Raw genomic sequence first — 21,858 nt, 5'->3', positions numbered from 1 at the left:
TCATTATTATTATTATTATTATTATTATTATTATTATGCGAATGACAGAATTCACACGTTATTTGTAGCTTAACAAGAAAATACTATCTCCAAATTGAATCGTACGGCCTCCGAGACATTCAACTTCAGAGTTTTCAGGGTAGTTTTGTAGTTTAAAAAGTTGAAGTAGAGAAATCTACTTACCTCTCTCCACTGTTTGGTTTCCACACCTTGTGTGTAGAGGACACACACTGTGAAGCAGGACAAAATCAGCACAGAGGGAGGGAGATAAAAGATTTTGAAGGATGAAAGACACAGAGAGGAAAAGTCAGTCATCAATCAGCAGAAGCCTGCCTCGAAATGATAAATCAATTTCTGCGTGTGTGTGTGTGTGTGTGTGTGTGTATATGAGTGCACATTAGTTTTTGGAGGTTATCTTCTGTACAGTGAACTAACAGTTCAAAAACAAACAAAGAGCTCCAGAAATAACGTATGAAAACTTTTTTTTTTTTTAAAGAAAGAAAGAAAGAGATTCACAACTAAATGAATTAAAAAATACTCACATGGGTCTGACTTGGAAAATGTGTCTTTATCCAGAAGATTTCTGTCAATTAAAAAGACAAATCATTTTTACTTACAAAAGAACATGGTCACGTTTTTTTCTCACACTTAAAGATATAAAAAACACAATCTATTTTCTCAGTTTACGCTTTTCAATGCCCGAGAAGATTGACATTCTGATAAGCGTCTGAACTTGTGAGCACCTCCCATTCTATGTGGAGTTATTATCAATTTCCTGTATTTGATAATATTGTATTATGCACACACTCGTTCATATATTACAAATCTGGTTGGGAGCAAGCTCCCTGAAAATTGTAGGCTTTGCTATCAAGAACAATAGCGGCTTGATTGTCAGCATCACAAGCTCTGTCCTCCAAACAATCAATAACGACAATGCAGCTGTGCGGTGAGGGATTCTACAAACACAAAAATCAAATTATCTCATAATTCTGCTGTGATTTTTATGTTTGTAGTCTTCAATGTTTTGTTCTCCAGTGGGAAGGTACAGAAGGCTCTATCTGGGATTAGCTGGCAAGCGGTATAAAAACTGGAAGGATGCATGGTACCGCACATTCAAATGCTTGTAAAAAAAAAAAAAAAAAAAAAAAGATTGCAGGTGAAAACATGAACTTATAAATCAGAACAATCATGATCGGGGTCAGCTCACACTGTAATACGTTGTTCTTGTCGCATTTTATCCAATCCAAACCAAATTCTGGCTGTGGATGAAATTCTGTGTGAGCTACGAAGATTCTCGATGGTCTGCAATCACTTCATGTTTAAACCTTGGCAAAGGCTTGCGCTCTCTGCAGTGCACTTGAGCATCCCAGAAAACCTTCCGCCAGCCAATGAGTCAGACAATCTTGATAACTCATAATTGTGTGACCATTTTATTGGCACCTACTGGGATTGTTATTGCTTCCGCTTTATCTATGTCCATGGGTATTTTTATATGTATTTTTTTTTTCGGTCTTCTACATTCTCAAACATGTGTGACTTGTTAATTTGCATGGCTAGTCCCTAATAGCGCATGTGACTCATTAAGTAGCCTTGATGGTCAATAAGTGCTTGACAAATTAAGTCATTGCGTAAATTGAATTTACAGCACATTATAAATAATAGAATCAGCACTCCAATTTTCACTCTCATTCAGTCAACAAAATCTGTAGTGGATAACAACATGCAATATTTTTACTAACTTGTTGTCTTTTTTTAAATTTAATTTAATTTAATTTAATTTAATTAAAAAAAATAAAAATTTAAAATTTAATTAGCTTTTTCGTTACTAAATTATGCATTTTTTTATTCAATTATTTAAATTTTAATTTAATTCTAATTTTTAATTTAATTTTTAATCAGTAGTGAATAACAATATGCAATATCTTTACATTGTTGTTCTTTCAGCAAAAAGTGTTGAAATTTGTGAAGAAGATTCGCCTCTGCAGTCTACCCTCATTAGGTGTCAAAAAGTTGTACTGTATTGATATTTGAATACCCTTTGATCACTCTTGACAATAAAACCCCAATTAAAAACAAACTTCAAACGGCATTCTTTGATGGAAAGTGAGTTCTCGTGTTTCCGCAGTTCTGTTTGTATTTTTGAACGTTCATTCCAATAGTTCGTCTAAAATGACCCATGTAGCCCTCCACCTCAATATCTTGTATCTGAGCAACACTTCTGTTTTACTCGCCTGACCTTTTCATAATGCCTGCCTGAGGCCATTGTGAACCCTACCTCCATAATTACCCTTCACGCCTTTCTTCTATTGGCGCGCTCGCCACACTGACATGCGAAACCTCACTCAAGATGCCATCATCGCCTGCTGCTCTCCGTCTTTCTCCTTTCACTTCCCGCCTTGTTTCATTTTTGCTCTTTCAGTTACTGTAATCGTGCGCTGTGTCCTTTCATCAGCCTCAGTCGAGGATGATCTTTTCTTTGCGAAATACATTTCTTGCCCACGTCCCCTCCCATCAAGCCTCTAGGCAACAGCAAGTCAAGGAGGGAAATACTTTCGAAAACAGAAAAAAAGGCATCACGAGCTATATGGTTGATTGTTTTGTTTATATATATATATTATCATTACCATATTACAACAAGTTGCTTCAAAAATAAATCAGCAGTGTTCACGCCCACAACGGCGCAAAATGTCATTTTAAAATCTGTCACTCTGCACTGGCTTATATATATTATATTTGCGACAATACTAAAACTTAATCGAGCCTGCCTCTGCGCAATTTTACACTGCCACATACCAGATTCGCTAAGTGAAGAAGTACAAATAAAGAAGAAAGTTCATTTAAATATTGTCCTTTCTTTTTCTGACAAAGGACGAGCGGTACACTCTAGAAAATGGATGGATATATTATTGGGCTCACATTCTGAATAATAATAGAAATAATTTTTATTGTGATGATTTAATTCACACAGTGCCATTTGGCTACACTGCAACACATTTGTGTAGCAATTTATAAACACAGGCTTTAAGGTAACACAAAATATAAAGTTCCAATTACCAAACATGTGTCATATGTTAGTTTTATTCAAACAAAAAAAAAAAGAAAAGAAAAAAGCAGGCCCTGTTTTGAGTGTCTTGGAAATGTGTCTGTATGCTAACAAACTTTTTTTTGGATCAGTGGAGCTTGAAATTAGAATTATTAAGTGATTATGCAAAAAAAAATAAAAAATGAATATGTATATATATATATATATATATATATATATAAATATATATATTAATAATTCATTTTTTTTAATCAATATTTATTTATACATGGTCTCAACATGCATGGAATACTTCCATTAATACAAATATAGTGAGCTTGTGAAGTAAATTGATCTTTATCTCAAAATGATACTGACCCAGTGGAAAACATGTAGAAGTTTGACCTTTCATTTTAGTCTCATCTTCCATTTGTGCATCAGCACTGAAATTCCGGTACATTTATTGGAACGACCAGATTGTCTTATTCTTTTTTTTTTTTTTCATTTCAGAAAAGTCAAGAGCAAGTGTGATCTGGTAAAGGTCAAAGATATTTTTACTGAGTGAGACGACCCAGCAAAATGTATCTCTCTAAAAGTCTAATTGAATATTTGCCACACTGAACTCACATCAAGAGAATTCTTTAATTTTAGAAATAAAAAAAAATTTAAAAAATGGTAATTCTAATCTTAAAATTGGGAATATTCGTCTTGTCATTTCAATGTATACAGGCTACGCATATTTTCTCCAACAATGTCTCTCTGAAGTGGTCGAGATGAGAATCAGAACCTCCAAAGATGAGGCCAGGATGTTCAGTCGGAAAAGAGTGAAAAAAGCCCCGTTCGGGTCGGGGAAAAGATTGCTAAGTGGAGGAGTTCATACATCTTGTCGCCTTTTTTTTTTTTTTTTTTCTTTTTTACGAGTGAGCAAAGAATGCAGCCGGAGATTGACAGGTGGATCGATGCACCGTCAGCAGACTCCGCATCGGTCTGTCGTGGAGAAGAAGGAGCTGAGCCAAAAGGCGATGCTCTCGATTTACCGGCCAATTTATTTTCCCACCTTCACCTATGGCCATGAGCGCTGGGTCATGACCGGAAGAACAAGCTCACAGTGGGCCAAAATGAGTTTCCTGTGTCTGGGATTTTCTTTGGAGATAGGGTGAGGAGTTCTGTCATCCGGAAAGGGCTCACAATAGTGTTGCTAATCTTCGACATCAAAAGGAGCCAGATGAGGTGGTTCGGGCAGGATACTCCCTGGAGAGGTGTTCCGGGCATGCGAGACGAGGCCTCGGTGATCCCTCGAGGGACTACCTTTTGATTTTGCCAGACGAGCTGGACAAAGTGGATGGATGAATGGAGGAAATTTTGCTTAAAACAACACCAGACTGAATATCTTGGTCATCAAATGAATACACTGATACTATTGGAAGCCTTATTTTATAGTCATTGTGACGCAAGAGATACATTTCAAAATGATCCACGAAGCAGTGTCCAATCGGATGAAACATGATGGAAGTAGCAGGTGATAATTCACGAATCTCACAAAACATCATGCCTGGGGGGGAGACAGTATGTTCGCGCTTGTTTGCTTGAGGCAAAGGTGCTTCACGGCTGCGGTTTAGGCCTTTTACCGGGAATGTGTTGCTTTACTTAAAAAAATAAAAAGAAATAAAAAAAAATCAGGCTACAACACATTACTAACCTCCATGCAGAAAACTCCTTTGTCACTTTGCGTGGGGCGTGTGGTGGTGGTGGTGGTGGGGGGGGGGGGGGGGTGATCGGTAGCATAGAAAATGAAAAGATTGATTGATTGATTATTATTTATTTATTTATTTATTTATTATTTTTCAAAAATGTCAACATCAAAGCATCAAATAAGTTTACACTATCCTAAAATTTCTCCCAAAGCTAACATTTTCATTTAAGTCCTGTGTCTTTGAGAACCTAAAAAAAAAAAAATGTAATTTGCCATCCCATCAGAAATGTGTAAATGAAGTCTGATGACAGCAAAAACTAAAAGAGATTATTGACATTAGACAAACACATGAATACACTTCTGTAAATTCTATGAACTCATTCACTACCAGCCGAGTAAAAAAAAAATTTTTAAAAATCGATCTTTGACGTCTTTAGCCGTCAATGGTACTCAATGAGTTAAGTATTTAACAATATTAATCAATCCCGATATTTTTTTAATAGGATTCTGAGATGAGCATTTCTCTCCCATAGATTTTACGGTGAACTAATTATAAAGAACATTGTTTTAATTGTGCCGTGATTGAAACCGACAGATTCAAGAGGACATGCTTGCATGCACAGGGGGAGACCAAGTTCATATGAACGTGTCTAAGTCAGGGGGTTAGTAAGCCCTGTTAACGAGGCTGAAGCCCCGGCATGGCAAAATATAAATTCACCGGCATCAGGCAGTCACACACACACGTAGGAAAAAAAAAAAAAAGCCTCAAGGGGGTAAAAGCAAAAGATGACAACAACCCAAACTTCAAACAGCAAGCAGGAGGAGCTCATCTATTCACAGGCACATCTGCTGAAATGAATTCTCATCAAAGCGATTCTTTTATAACCCGGTGCTAAGTGTGGCATCCGTCGTGAACGCTTTACGACACGCCAACCCCACATCAACAATGGTCCTGCCCTAAATTCAGAGGCAACCCTTCAACTGTCCCGAATGTTCTCAAATATGTTCAAAAACATTCCCGAGGCTTGGATGAAACGTGTTAAGTCACGAATTTCAACAGGGATCTTTTGCTCAAACGATTATATCCAAAAAGCTGGTGTATGCTGAAATAGATTTTTTTTTTTTATTCTAATCCACATTACAAGAAATAAGATATTAGAGGCAGCTATTTAATATGGAGCTTGCTGGACTGAGAAATGGATTGTCAAGCTCATTTAAACAAACCGTTCTTCAGGGGATGTACAGCGCTGCATCTCGAGGGGAAGAAAAAAGCTGCAGAAAGGTTTTCTTACTCAGGTGACGCCCCATCGTATCTTAGAGAGCTCGAAGTGCCTTATCAGAATTGGAATCGACTGTTGGCTCCAAATATCTCCAACAGATTATATTAAGATTGTATTCTGAAACCATTTCCATATTCATCACTCCGTCCATTTTTCACTACTTATCCGGCGGAGGATTGGCAGGAAGCGGGAACCTAGCCAAGTTGAATGTGGCAAGAGGCAAAAAAAAAATAAAATAAAAAATCCTGGAGTGTTTGCCAGTCAATCAGAGGTGAATGGGACAATAAAGATAAAGGTAGAATTTGATCCAACATGTGCATGAAAGTCTGTCTCTCTCTCTCCTTGAGACGGAAGATCTGAACTCCAGAGCTGTTATTTAATTAAGGGAAAAAATCACTTAACTAATTAGAATTAAAAATATATATATAATTATAATGCATGAGCCAAATAAAAAAAACATTACACCTAATTGCACATTTAGTACATACCAAAAAATGTATTTTCACTTTTGGCAATTACAATCTGCTTGTAATTGGGCCAGCTGGTGTCTTTTGTCAAATAAATATTGAAATAAATACTGTCGATAAGCTGCAGTAGTTCCATTGAGGGTCGATCAAGATATTCGTCGACTACTTTTTACTGTGTGCATTGCTCATTCATTTATTAATTTCTGAATTCAAAATTTATACTTTTTCGGCACAATTCGCGGGGATAAATTGTAGTTACAAAAAAGGAAAAAAGTCCTGACAATCAAAGACACCGCATATATAATTGTAAGACATTCCAAATTTCAAATGTGTCATCAGATTTGCATTTGTGTGTTATGCAATCTATTGGCAATGCTACTCGGGGGGGGGGGGGGAGTTCAAACAAACTTCCCTGATGTAAATGAGATTGGAAAAAAAAAAAAAGATCTGAGATCCTGTGTATGCGCGCGCGTGGGGGTGCGTGCGTGTGTGTCACGCCCAACATGCGCGAGCAATCTTCTGTATACAAGAGAATATTCCAGGGCGAAGAGAGCAGCAATGCAACAGAAAAATCAATCACAAGAAGAACAACAACAGACAAACGTGTCAGCGAACGTGTGTGTCTGCGAGAGAGAAAAGCGCCAGCGAGGCGAGGGGGGTGGGATTGAGAGTCAAAACCCAAATTGTTGTGGATGAGATCACAAATAGACAAGAATAGCAAAGCTTCTTTTGCTGCTGTTGGAGAACTAAGCCCCAGTTTGGCAGACACTAACTTAGCCGACTTTATTTATAAAGCGTAGCACTTGCAGCATTCCTGATAATTAGACAGATGCTCCTTTTAAGCCAACGGGAGGCTCCTCTCGCCTCTTCCACTCGAATCGCTCTGCTCAGCCAGTGCAAACTGAGGAGGAGATAATAAATATCAAGGGATCAGTGCTTCTGTTTGAAGAGGCGTGCAGATTTGCAGCGTGAGCAAACTACGGCCCGGGGGCCACATGCGGCCCGGCCCGTTCAACGATTTAATCCGGCCCGCCGAGCTTGAAATAAATTTAATTAATATACCTTGCTAATGTTTTATATTTTTTTAAAATACTGTGGTTTTTCAAAGACATATATATTGTTGTAATGTTTTTTTTTTCACTTTTATTTAAAATTTAAATGTTTTTTTTTCTTTTCTCCGATGAGGTGAGGTTACCAAAACATTCCATCCAACTGTTCCTGGTCCGGGGCCCTTCTGTAAAATTTTAGAACCCATTGTGGCCCGCCAATCAAAAAGTTTGCCCACCCCTGTAATAGAGATACATTGTCAATTATAATAGAAGTGAATTCATAGGATGCGTCTCCTTCTTAATGATCCTTAACAGTGCCTGCATTCAATGATTCTTAATATCCGCACAACACCTCGTTCCATGGCAATGCACGAGGAGGAAGCGTAAGTACGTGTAGATCGAGGGTGAGGGGTTCACACACACTGAAGGCGTTTTTCTGATGCTGTTGTGGGCGTAGCGTGACTCTTTGCGGTAAGGTTCACCTCTTGTGTGCACACGGTTGTTACGTGGATGTGGGCGCAGGGAGGAGAGGATGAACGTTTCAGATGGCGATTACACTGATTAAAAGGATAACCTTTATCGGTATGATGACAAAGAAATGTACATTTAAAAAAAAAAAAAAAAAGCACTGCAGATGACGTTTGAGGTGGGGAATCATGTTTTTTGGACAGACAGTTAACTTGTGTAAAACATTACAATGAATATGCAGAGAAGACCTTTGACACGTTTTTTCCAATTGTAAGGCTTTTCAAATCAAGTTTCGGAGAGAAAGTGGGAAGGTAACTCATTCAATGAGCCATGACGTTCTCATTCAGCAATAACAGCCTGCCACGTAAGGGAACGTGCGCCCCTCAAGGACGTTTAAGCAAGAATGGATCGTAAAAAAAAAAAAAAAAGGTGATCCACACTGTAGCTCCTTGAAAAAAGCAACTGTATGTGTGTGTGACAAAATAAAAGTGGCCGTGGGCCGTGTGCATGGTAACAGTGATGACAGAGCTGGCTGGGGTGGCCACAATCATCCAGAATAAGATAAAGAGGAGAGAGAAAACGGGAGAAGAGGGGAAAAATAAAACTACAAGTGAGATGAAAAAGGAGCACAGATTTGGAAGGATGTTTAAAAGGAAGCGAGAGAACGAGCAATTTGTTTACACTGCTGGATGAGCGTGGAGGCGAGTGTATGGGGAAATTATGCAGCAATATGAGGACAGCTTGCAAAAAAAAAAAAAAATCACTCAGCCATCATTGCTTAACTTATCACTGACATATCCTGACTTTTGCAATATCTAACCTATTTGATTAACAAATTCCCTGCTATTCAATAATTCATCTTCAAAGAGATCTTGAATCAAGCCTCTATGCGGGGAATTTAATTGAAAGCAATAATTCAACCTCAAACACCTGAGTCCAACTGTAATGCTGGCATTACTTTAGTGTCAAATCGATGGCAGACCCAAGCAGGATCATTCCACCCACCAGCTGTTGAATTATTCAAGCCAGAACTTCCTCTGGGGAGAATCCAAGTCAGTGTGGCCGACAGTCACGGCGAGCTCCATGCCCGGCGTGAAGGCTTAAGATCATCCCGTAAATCCCGATGGGGAAAATGCTGCTGTTGGCCCACACAACAGAGGTCAGCCATCAGGCAGATGTGCATGTTGTCTCATTAGGAGAATGGCTAATTGCGCATGGCTGATGTGGCACTGGTCGTTCTGGACACAAGTAGGCCAAATTGTTGGAAGGGAAACCAATGAAGGACACTGAAATGACTTGAAACTGACCAGAGTAATATTACATTTGAAATTGTTAGCCTAGTTCCATAAATCTAGCATTAGTGCTTTGTATTTTTTTTTTGCTAGCCTAAGAGTAAATTAAAAATGTCCCAAAGTAAAGTTTTATATGCTTTTTATATTTTTGTTAGTTTTTGTAAAGTTTTATATTATTTTTACAATTTAGGTTTAGTTTTAGTTTTATATTTATATATTACACTTTAGAAATGTATGTATTTATTTTCTGTCTCTTCAATTTGTATTTTAATTATTAAATTATTGTAATAATTGTAATTTTTACCATGCAGTGCTGTTATGCTTTATTCAAAACTCATAGCAAAAAAAAAAAAATGTGGTGACTCCTTGGAGGCACGAACGGATTAATGGCGTTCCAATTCATTTCAATGGCAAATATTGTTCTGGTATATGAGTAATTCCGTTTATTGTCATGAATTAAATGCGTACAACTGTATTAGTAGTTTGATTGTTAATTATAAAAAAATAAATTAAAAAAAATCACAGCAGGATTGAAAAATCAAATGACTAATGAGACTGGGCTGAATGAGAATTCTTAAAATTGTCAGTCAGTTTTTTTTTTTTGAGACAATAAGAGGAGTAAAACAATTTCTGTATCTCTCAATGGAACACTCCTTGCGAGCAAAATACTGCTGTTGTTTGTGGTTTTTGAAAGATGCGTTTTCCAGATGGCATCTTTCACAATTTTTTGGAATCAGCGCTCATAGAAGGCCTCGTCACAATCACCCGTTGTTTTGATTTGATCTATTCTTGGGTGTTTGTTTTGGATCATTCGCCTTTTGCAGGAGGCCAAGCTTTCTCACGCTCTGCAACACTTTCTCTTTAGAATTTCCTGATCCGGAATTTTGTGTGCCCTGCACATGCTCGTGATGCAGCAAACCGTTTTACAGTAGGTACAGTTCTATTTTAATCTTAACATTCATTCTTGTGTGAGGGTTCTTTTCCAATTGCACTAAACTCTTGAGTAATTGTTGAACATATGGTGAATTTTCCAATTCTGTGCCAGTCTTGAACGCACTGTCCAGAAACTTGTTAAGTTTTGCCAAAATGATGCTATAGTTGACATCCGACGGGCTAGGGCATTGATATAATATATTCATGAAGAAAAAAAGGAATAACCCCTAAAATTTGAGCTGAATAGAATTTTGCCCTGCAGCGCTTATAAAACAGCTTGTGAGAACGGGCTGCTTTATTTGATTGCAAGATCATAAGGATAATGAATATGAACCGTTTTTTCCGACTGAGCGAAAACAACTTTTCTAAAGTGGGTCAATTGCAAAAGCGCAACTCAAAATGATCAGTAAAATGCATCAAGAATCTGTGATGAACCAGAAAAAAAATAATTTGCTTCACGTATTAAAGTCTGATTTGTTTTACCCTGAAGCAAGATGCATTGAATCCTACAAGTCGATGTGAAGCAAAACAATCACCTTTGAGAAGGAATTTCAGGATAAATGAAGAGAAGATAACAAATGTGTAAAAGCCCGAGAGAATTTTATGTACTGGGAAAGAGTTCTTAATGGTCTGGCAGGAGATATTTTTAAATGGATGAACTAACATAAGCTACAGTTTCATTTAGTTTGCATATTTCCATGGCAACAGCTGCAGTCTTACATTCATTTGAACGACTTTTTCGATAATAACAAAGGAAGCCGATAGACATAGTGATGCGTTCATTTTCTATAGCTGTAGCTTGCCCTCCGACCAAGGATGAGACTTTACTGATGATTTTGTGGTTTATTTTTTTGAGCAACATTTATCCGTAACCGTATAACCTTCAAACCTAATCACCGTAAGATCTGAAACACATTTCAAAACACACGCAAACAATTAGCTGACATATTTTACATTCAACACTCAATATTTACGAACAAAAAATACTAATATACATCATTTACACACCTTTTGCCGCTTCGGGGGGGGGGGTGCTGGAAAAAAAAATGTCAGTTTTTCTGAGGCTCAAGATGAAACTTTTGGCCGGACTCTTCGTTATTTACCTTAAGTGTGAACCGCACAAAACAGGAAGTTTGCGTTCAAATTAAAAGCGCATAGCTTAAACCGGAAGTAGAACATTTAAATGGCAATTTCAAATGAAAATTAACTACAATACATAAAATCACCACTGCTGTTCCAAAAATATGAATATGGTTAGTTACAATATCTATTCTGTTATGATGCCAAAAGCGACCTGTTCCTCTTTTGGGTTTTGGGCTGACAAAACAACCACAGACACTTGAAATTTAATTGTGCTTTTTAGTGTCGCGGATCGCAGATGGCTGCAGTTGTAAAGAGCTCACATGGTGCTTTCCAGTCTCATGTTGGTGAAAAAACGACAAGACATGATTGTTGTCTGGGGATTTTTGTTTTTTTCCTCATAGGACCATGAATGTGTCCTAAAAGACAAAAGTGACACCATGGATAGCAAAGATGCTAAAATCTCTATTGAAGAAGAAAAAAAATTGAATGGAAAAGAGTTTGGGATTTCCCATGCATGTATCGCAGTTTGATTAAATTCAACAATAAGTCTTATAATCAGTCATAAATAAAATGACATCCTTACACCACCGTACACCAACACACACACATTTCTTTCCCCTCTCATCCATTATCCATTCCCCCTCCGGGTGTCAGCAGCACTATAATCAAATACACTCATCTCACCCACACATTTTTTTTTTCACACATATCCAGCTTTGCTGTACCACACGGGACCATCGTGCCCAATCATCTCATCCTGCAGAAACGGCGCACACAGCCAAAGCTAAAATAGCAACACGGGCTCAGAATAGGCGCCGAAACGCATGTGAGCCAACCCAGTCATGCATCGCTCGCTATGAGGCGCGAGATAACATTTCCATTGTCTTCACGTCAAACTTAAACAAGTTGTCATATGATATCAATCACGCGATTTAACCTGCCTCGAGAGATTACGGTTTAGTGTCAAAAAAAAAAATTGTGTCCCGTGTGTGTGACACTCTCCACGTGAACACAATGCGTCAGAGTGAGTTTGACATAATTGGGTAGAAAATGACCAGGACTTGGCCAAACAATGACAGCAAGAAAGCCGCAAGTGGGCAGACACCATTAAAATCAATTCAAGTGAAGTCATTAAAGAAGTAAGGATCTTTTTTTTTTTGTGCTTGTCCAGCTGTCGTGAAGTGTAAGCCCTTACTTAAAATGTGACGGTAGTGCCAATGTGGTATATACAAACATACTAACAGAGGTAAATATGTCAACAGAGAAACGTTATTGTAAAGGCTGAGCATTTTGAGTGGACATATAATGCTGTGGTGAGCGGTCAAGGCCTGCAAGGCCTTATCAGCTGGCCTAACATAATCAAGAAATCATGATCATATTCTTCACATTGACGTCATATTATATCCTAGTGTTGTATTTTTAGATGGGAGTTTTTATCCAATCAGAATTCAGCGATCTCCTGTTGCCAGGCAGATTTCACAATATTAATAGTACGCACAATTCATCCGAGGCTTTCAGATACAATTGTGCGGGCATCTCTTCTGTCAACGTCAATGAGCTTTCAGAGTTGATAGACAGTTGCGATAGCCAATCAGATCACAAGTCTCGCTGAAAGTGATAAACGCATTTTGTGATTGGTTATTCACTCGTGAGGGGGCAGCGCTATGCGGAATCGACACACACGGAAGTCGTAACTGGCGACCGTTCGAAAATCTAAAATAAATCATCATAGTGTGGTATGTTTACACAAGCACCTCACACAAATATGAACAGGATTATTATGAATGATTATTAATTCAGTCCTGGAGGGTGCAGGCCAGTGCACTGTTATCACGTACTTGTAAATGACTATTCCAAGACAGTGTGCCAACTCAACAATTTTGAAACACAAATTATTAGCATGTGGGAGATGGGGTGGCGTTGCGTTCACCAAAATTTAAACTCGTGGAAGCATTAGTGGTCATCATTTTCTAATCACGCTCCCTCTGCTACAATTTTGAGCGCAACTAGGTCACTTTTGACCGAGAGCTATTAAACTTGTTAAAGGGTCACTTAGGTGGTAATACGATTTATGAGCTGCACTTTGGATGAGGTTGGTGTTTGCCAGAGAAAGAGCATCGATCAAAACCTCTCCGACCTCACTCCAAGTCACCGCCATCATTACTCATCTCCTTCCGAAACACTTTTTGTCCAAACAACTTTGCTCATGCTAATGCGCAGTAAGACACACCGTAGGATTGATGCAAAGATTTGATCGATATGAAACTATTCCGGATTAATGATGTCGAAGCGTGACGACGCTGACAGCTGAGCGGAGTTACTGACAGAGCCGGGGGGAGGATTATGGGATGCAAAATACAACAGGAGAATGAGCATCTTTGTATTATCATCATGGATTAGATTGAAACGAGGCTGTTTTGCAGAGAATAAGAAAGATCAAGGAAAATCTGTGCTGCAAAAAGTTTTAATTGGTACCATAGTTTATGTTCTCTTCTCTGTTCGGCTGCTCATCAGATTTTGTGAGTTTTGTCACTTAATGTACAATGATAGCTGATTGAAAATAATCCAAATTAATTGACATGATCTATCACAGTGTAGTTTTCCTCATCCGTGCTAGCAACCTATAGTGACAGGAAGAACACTTCATGGCATACGGGAAAATTAACCTGCATGATATTCACCTCTTGTAATTTACCCAAAGAAATAATTGCGTTCTTTGTATTATTTTATTTTTATTTATTTTTATTTTTTTGTGTGTCATGACATTTTTTTTTTAATGTAAAGGTAGGAAACGTCTTCTTCCAGTGCAGGTCCCGGACAACTATTGATGCACGTTAATTTTTAATGATCTATTTCATTTGTATGTGCGTATTTTGCTTATTATCGGAGCTGGACCGTCCGCCACCGGGATGGACCGGTCAGACACTCTGGCCCAGCCGGACAGCCAAGGTTCGATTAACAAACTCCCAAGGTTAATTTTAGTCCGGACAAGAATCGGCCCTCGTGTGTGTGATGAGCCTACTCGTCAACGGGGCAAACGACAAAAATTGTCTGCGATCGCGTAAAAAGCACCACGACCAATTTTTTTGTCTATGAAGAGATGTGAGACAGCAGTGTGCGTTCAAGCGTGCCTGTAGCTCCTTATTATTATTGAGGCATAACATTAAAGGGGGGGGGGGGCAATACCAAAATCACTATAACAATTGTGCGTACTTCCTTGCATTGGGTACGTTCACGGAGACGAAGAAAGAACAAGAACGAGACAAACGAGGAGGCTGATAAAAAAAAAAGTAGATGAATAAACCGATAATAAGGTTCACAGATTAGAATAGCAAATTAGCCCGCTAATTATGTTTACACAAACCTCTGCCGTTAGCATCTCTCCAGCGGCAGTGGCTGACAATTTTTTTATGAATAAGGCCAGAGGGTTGCGGTCGGAACAGTACCGAGATCGCGGCCTGCGGGCGGGGGACTGACGGGCAAAAAAAAAAAAAAAAAATCAAGAACCCAGCTCTGCTTATTATATAACAGGCGAGTATAAATTGAGATTTTTTTTTTTTTTCATTGCGATTATTACCTTTCTTTGCCGTTTGGCCGGGATAAATCATATGATCCTTCTGAATGCCTTCAAGCAAATGTGAGGCGATTTAATCCAAATCAAGAGAGAACAGAACAAGCAGGAAAAAGTGCATTCATATTTAATAGGGAGGTTTTGTTTCGCCTTTACACAGCAGAAGCGGTATTTTAGCAATATTGCAGGAAGACGACAGCTGGATTCTCTGATGAGAAAGATGAGAGAGGCAAAGCAGATCTAAGAAGTTGGAAGTACAACCATTGAAGTTTGTCTGAAGCCCCGCAGTGAAGAAAGTGGAGGCTCCACTGGCTTCGGCTTCGAACCCGTTCACACACAATTCTTTTTTTGTATCGATGTCAAGCGAAAGAAGAAATAAGAACAAAATGAGAAGGTCGACTCACTCTTTTGGATTTAATGAGTGAAACGACACTTTACGCAAAGCTGTCAGTATGACAAAGTGTACTTCTTCAACGCGGCTACAAAACAAATCAAATCAGCAAATATTGTTCTGCATCTCTCAGACACAATTGGGATTTCCCCTCAGGACGCTGAAAGGTGTTTTTTTTGGGGGGGGGCAAATCGGATTCCATCAGCTTGTGCAGGTGTACCTAATGTAGTGGCTGAGGAGCGTCTCCACATCACCAGCACATTTGTGGCAACTCAAAAATGCAGCTTTGCAGATGTACATCGTTTGGGTTTGGCTAGTTAGCACCAGGGATCTCGTTATGGTGCGGGAAATATTCCCATCAGAAGTGCTCTAACCTAAAGAGATGTGACGTGGAAGCGAGTGAGTGCTGGTGGGGTGGCAGGAGGGGGTGGGGGGGGGTGAGTGTGATGATAAGCCTGGCTGCGGATCTCCCCGGGGCTTTTCTACACCGAGTGCAACGCTTTCATATCTGTCCCAGATTCATAAAGGCACCTATCCGAGGCGGAAACCAGGCTTCTCATAAACTCAAATCACGATGCAAATTCCCACCATCCCGATATTTAGCACAGCAATTTAATCAAAGCCGTGTGATGCTTGCATGAAGGGAACAAGTCGAGAAATTGCACGTCCCGGTCCCCCCAACCCCCTTGGGGAAAAACGGCGTAGAACAACAGGAACAGTTCCCGGTATCATTAAAACATGTGCGGCGAGCACAATCCACCCCCCAATTAGAATGAGATTTATCAGCTATGAGATCAATCTTCGCCATCCCAAGGAGCTCGGTTGTGATTCGGTGACACGCTCAAGAAAAGGACAATCCATTTCAGTAATGGCTTAATTGGCTCTGGTTTACATTCACGCCGTATAAACTTTGACGCAAAGCTTGTTGACAAGCACGGCCCAAGAAAACAAAGCACAATTGGTCCCATGGAACTGCCGCTCGATAGCAAATGTCACGTTTATTTGCGAGAACATGTGCAGTAGTGATGGGCATGACAGTTCTTTTCAAGTCAAATGAATCATAAGAGTCAGATTGGCAAAAAGAATCGTTCAAAAGATGACATGAGGTTCAGGCAACAGCTCGTTCTTGAACAGGAATTTACGTCACGTTTTTTCACTGAATTGTTCGTGAAGGGAAAATTTACATCATGTTCACTCAACGATTCGTTCGTGAACGGGAAATGACATCAAGTTCACTCAACGATTTGTTCGTGAACGGGAAATTGACATCATGTTCATGCAACGATTCGTTCGTGAACGGGAAATGACATCATGTTCACGCAACGATTCGTTCGTGAACGGGAAATTGACATCATGTTCACGCAACGATTTGTTCGTGAACGGGAAATGACATGTTCACTCAACGATTCGTTCGTGAACGGGAAATGACATCTCGTTCACTCAACGATTCGTTCGTGAACGGGAAATGACATCATGTTCACTCAACGATTCGTTCGTGAACGGGAAATGTCATCTCGTTCACTCAACGATTCGTTCGTGAACGGAAAATGACAACATGTTCACACAACAATTCGTTCGCGAACGGGAAATGTCATCATGTTCACTCAATGATTCGTTCGTGAACGGGAAATGACGTTCCGTTCTTTCACTGATCGTTCGTGAACGCCATATGACGTCAAAGAACGAATCACTTGAGGAAGTGTTCTATTCACTAACGTTCACTGAAAAGAGTCATTCGTTTTGAACGAATCATTCAAGAACAATCCAACACAAACGTGCAGGCATCACAAATGAAGTTTAAAAATAATCAATTCCAGGACTCTCACATGCTCTCGCAGTATATACATCCTATTTACTTTAATATCGTCCTGAGCATCCGTGACAGAGAAATAGAGCATAATACGAGAACAGCGATGCAGCTGTTGTCAATTGTAGCGGACAGCTCATTTGAAGTGCGCACAGGAAGCACGGTCAATATTACCGGAAACAAATCGCCTCGACCAGATTCATAACTTGCGGTTAGGGTTGCTACTGAGCTCTGACCTCTGAAGTCTGACTTTGGAGGAATTCAAATCGTAGGAAATATAAAGAGGAACAAATTGAGAAATCCTGATCTGGACTTGAGTTAACAAATCGGTATCCGTTTTTTTTTTTTTTTTTTTCTGATGCACCAAACTTACATTTCTTAGCCAACTGAAGCTTAAGGTGAAGCACTGTTGGAATGGAACATTTTTTATAATCCCCGAAATAAATACCACATGGTGTGCATCCTCCCTGGCTTGAAGACCAATAAATTCCTCCTTATTATTCGGGCTGATTCTCCTTATCTCCTTTCCACCCACTTTCTCCGTCACTGGTCCTGATAATCATGTGTTGTCAAAAACAGGGGGTGTAATTTGTAATAGGGGGTATTAACCAAAACAGGGAACGGCTATCATCTTGCTTGCAGACCTCCAAGAGATCATGACACAAACGCGCAGGAAGCTTATTTTCTTCACAAATGTGACTCATAAAAAAAAAAAAAAATAAAAAAAATGGCACAAAAGCTTTTCGATGACTTTGAATGACACGCGGCAGCAACACTTTTTTTTAGCAGCGATTCAAGGTGTTGTGTCAAGAATGGGCAGGCAGGGCAAGACCACCCTCGACTAAAAAGTCATAGAATGTGTTTTTGTTGATTTTTGTGGTTTTGGGGAGTGGTTTCATTTTCTTGGTTTCCTGTCCTCTTTTTCAGGTATTTGCAGCCTGCTCATTACGTCTTTGCCACCACCTGTTCTCATCAGACTCAACCAATCAGTTCCCTCCAGCCACTCGTCATTGACTCGTCAGACTGTCTTTTCGCTTGCGCTTCCCCGCACTTGTGGGTCCGCCTGCATTTTTGCCAGCACTTTCCTACAACGAACTCGGACCCTAAAACGTGACCGGATGAAATCAGCAGGTAGGCATTGCATCTGACCGACGGAACGGTCTGTCACTCCTTCACGGACGGACTGACGCCTGTTTTGCAGACGATTGACGGCTTTCAAAAAAATGACGGCGTGAGCACTGACGGCAGTGGATTTTCATCCGTCAGAGTAATCGTCGCTCACCGGGTCAAGTACTGACGGACCTCTCAGGGACGCCCCGGTTTGCTGATGTGTTTTGCTTTTTATTGGGGCGGACTGACCAACTAACAATTCCCTCTTCTTCTTGGTTCCACCATTGCATTAGCCTGCATGCACTCCACCACAACTACACACAAAACACACACACACACACACACAACATATGACAGTGTGTTTCAAATGCCATGAAAGCTTTTGATTTATTTATCACTGAAAAGTGGGATTCCAGCAGCAAATGTGCTTTCTTGATGTAATATATCACCGTCAAGGACCATCTCACAATGACAGATATCGGCACAAAAATGGTCGTCTTGAATGGATGGCAGCCATAATATACCCAAATGATGCTTAATTCTGCAGTCAGAAATGACACATTCAAAATTAAAAAAAAATTAAAAAATTGCAGTCTTCATTCAACCACTGAAGCCTTTGCAAACTGATCCACCACCACTCCTTTTTTCGCAGAGCAACACCAAAGCCCCACGGTTGTCCACTAATTAAAATGATTCTTTGTATTTTTTTTAATCATTTTTTTCTCTGTGCGATGTGGCACAGGCGCTCTCTTGTCTATCAATAATGCACACACTGCTCCAACTGGCTCGCTTGAATGGCTCAACAACCTAAAAAACCCGACATGAAAGGATGTGAGTGCATGCGTCGCGTGCGTGTGCGCGCACACGCACACGTGCCCGTGTGTGCGCATAAAAGTCTGAGAGGGCGTCGAGAGCCTTGACTTTCTAAACCTTTGGAATATTGAAAGCATTTTTCTTTCGAACCGAACACGTGCTGTTGACAGATTATTTTCCGACTTCGAATGGAATAGTTTGAGAAAGTGAAAGGGTGATAAAGGCTGGACCTATTGAATTAGAATTATCTTCATTTTTTGTCTTAAATTCTTACCCTCCGTAAAATGTCTCCATTTAAAACACCTAACTTGTTCAAGCGAATACGTTTTACGTGCTTTCGACACACACTCACAAAAAAAAAGAAAGAAAAAAAAAGAATCGAAAGAATTTAAGGCAAAAAAAAAGTCCAAGAGTGGGTGCGGCACCTCTCGGGCAACTTTCCCCCCGACTTTGCGCCCCCCGCCCCTCTCCCCCTCCCACCACCACCAGAAGACTCACCTGCAGGAGACGGTGACTTCCACCTTGGTGGCGGGGATGTTGCCGGTGATCGGATCGAAGTCATACACGGATGACATGTCGTCCAGCTTGTCCATGACCTCCCTCTCCATCACGTCCATCTCGAGAACGCGCGGCGGCTCAGGTCGGATCCGGGAAGCGCAAAGCCTGGCCCCGATGGAGCGCGTCGACCCTCCACCGACTCCGGAGACCAGATCAGAGACCAGGTGGCCTCCGGTCGGACCCGGTGAGGCAGCCACTTCAGATACGTTGAGCCTGGAGATGAAAGTGAGGAATTGTGCTGAGGAAGCCCCCCCCCCCCGCGAAGGCAGACGCGCAGTTGGTTATGCGTCCATATAGCCGCGGAAGTTTTGCAGAGTGATTGGGTGCGGAGATGAAGACTGTTCTTCTCTCGCTCGTGCTCCGTGTGCACAGTGGAGCATGTGGAGAGGAAACGCAGCAGAAGCACTCAAACGTATCCTCCTCCTCCTCCTTGAATGAATCACGCTCAAGTGTTGGCGACCCTGCCCAAAGCGCACTGCATGCTGCGAATGTGCGCACTAGGGTTCGGCTACGCGCGGATTTCTTTGACGGGTTGACGTTATTGAAAAAAAAAAAGAAAAAGAAAAAGATAACAACATGTATTTCAATCACACACTTGACGACGCGATTTTTGCGGGGTGTGTTAATACGCTGAAGAGTTTCAAAAGGGATTCCCCAGTGACTTGCAGCTGGTAACATGTTGGAAATAACCAACTGGTGGGTGTGTGCTTTTTTTGTATGCATGATTGTTGAATTAGATTTTGAATTTCTGCAAAAAAAAAAAAATAAAATAAAATTTAAAAAATATATATTTTATTGAAATATTTTAAGGCTTTATCTCTTGTGTAAACACTCGTTTTTTTCTATTTGGTAAGTGTAAATGTCACTATTGAAAAGTGGGCAGCCCTGTTAAATCGTCCATCCAGTGAGTGAGGGCGTTGGAATCGGTAAATATCGTCCCATTAGTTTCCATACATGCTTGCGTATGTTTTAAGCTAACGTATGTTTTTCCATGCCCCGTGCCCAAATAATACAAAGTGCGATCTGTGTTTGTTAAATACAGAAATGGCAGCCGTAACTGAGCGTGTGCCTTTTAATACAGTGTGCCTTATGGTCGTGAAAATGTAGTCATTTAAAAATTAATTAATTAGTTGGGGGAATTAATTGAGAGCCCTTTGTAATTATTTACTTTCCTATCTCGAGTAGGTACTGTAAACAAGGTAAGCAAAATTTTGTTAGCATAATAGAATAACTGAGTCATTATTTAAATTTCAGAAACAGCTCAGTCTCAATCAAGTCGACGCATTACTATCCAAAGGTAGAACTTGTGTTGTTCCGCACACGTCTGTGTCAGTGGAGATGTGACCGTGCAGTTTAAAGAAGTGCAGTTACCAATTAAAATATGTTCAAGCAGGCTAAAAAAAAATCAATATTAATTACACAGAAGGGAATTACATATATTAATGGCATGCATCCATCACTGGCCAGTTGTTTGCTGCTAAGACTTTGGACCCACTAAACCATTGTAATAAATATGCAAAACGGGCGCACGCAAGCGCCTGCCAACAACGAGATGGCTTTGCCATACTTGGGCTATAAGCACTCTTCCCAAATGCAAGCAAGTCTGCATACAGCCTTTTGTGAAGTCACTTACTCTCAATCTCATATGGGGGAAAACATCACATTGGAAGGACTGCGGAGAGCGCAGCTGGCATTTGCAGTTTAATATGGCAGCATCCGTAGTTTGTCTCGCTTCTCCAGCTCCTTTTCTTGCTGACTTGTACACACAACCACATAGCCACACAGCGGCTTTGCACAGTTTTCACTCATAAATGGATCGAGAAGCACATGGCTTTCCTGCCAAAAAAAAAAAAAAAGCTGCTATACTTGTCTGGATTCTGGAAATCAATTTATGCCAGCAAAGGATGCCTCTGCCCACACAGCCCTCCAGCTTCACATCTGCAACACACACACACACACACACACGCATGAACAACCTATAAAGACGCACACACATGTCCACATGCACATCTTTTCCTCTGATTCATGTATTTCGAGGGGTTTAATGTGTGCGCACACTAAGGCGGGGATTCCGAGGAGTGGGCTGGCAGGATAGAAAAAAAAAGACGCAATATGAAGAGAAAACCTTCAGAATCGCACGGACCGGATGTATTTTTTGGAACAATCCCACAATCAACTCTATGGTGGGAGGGAATAAACACTTAAAGTAATTATCAGCTTATTACAAAGAAACGGAAGCGCAAAATGCAGATGCCAATTCCCAAAGGGAATCACGGCCAAGCAGTTGTATTGCGTAATCGATCATCCGGATCAACTAAACG

General features: G+C 40.3%; 1 protein-coding gene across 3 annotated transcripts in view; it reads right to left on the bottom strand.

The window, feature by feature from the left end:
* The window catches only part of cpne5b (copine Vb), a 76,322-nt gene extending 55,111 nt beyond the window's left edge, over positions 1-21,211 (bottom strand). For 2 of the 3 annotated variants that reach the window (XM_088308296.1, XM_088308299.1), the window contains exons 1-3: positions 19,478-20,008; positions 543-583; positions 184-230 (exon numbers count right to left, since the gene is read on the bottom strand). In XM_088308296.1, coding sequence (XP_088164422.1) covers positions 184-230; positions 543-583; positions 19,478-19,596 — 207 coding nt within the window. In that variant the 5' untranslated portion in view covers positions 19,597-20,008. Of the gene's footprint in view, positions 1-183; positions 231-542; positions 584-19,477; positions 20,009-21,170 lie in introns of those variants that run through there. The other variant, XM_088308298.1, reaches the window with a different exon arrangement.
* Between the last annotated feature and the right edge of the window lie 647 nt (positions 21,212-21,858).

The sequence above is a fragment of the Idiotropiscis lumnitzeri genome, chromosome 11 (assembly GCF_059441095.1).
Source record: "Idiotropiscis lumnitzeri isolate Australia: NSW breed Sydney's pygmy pipehorse chromosome 11, RoL_Ilum_1.0, whole genome shotgun sequence".
Classification (NCBI taxonomy): Eukaryota; Metazoa; Chordata; class Actinopteri; order Syngnathiformes; family Syngnathidae; genus Idiotropiscis; species Idiotropiscis lumnitzeri.
Note: the sequence above shows the minus strand (reverse complement) of the source record. Positions and strands in the feature narration are given on the sequence as shown.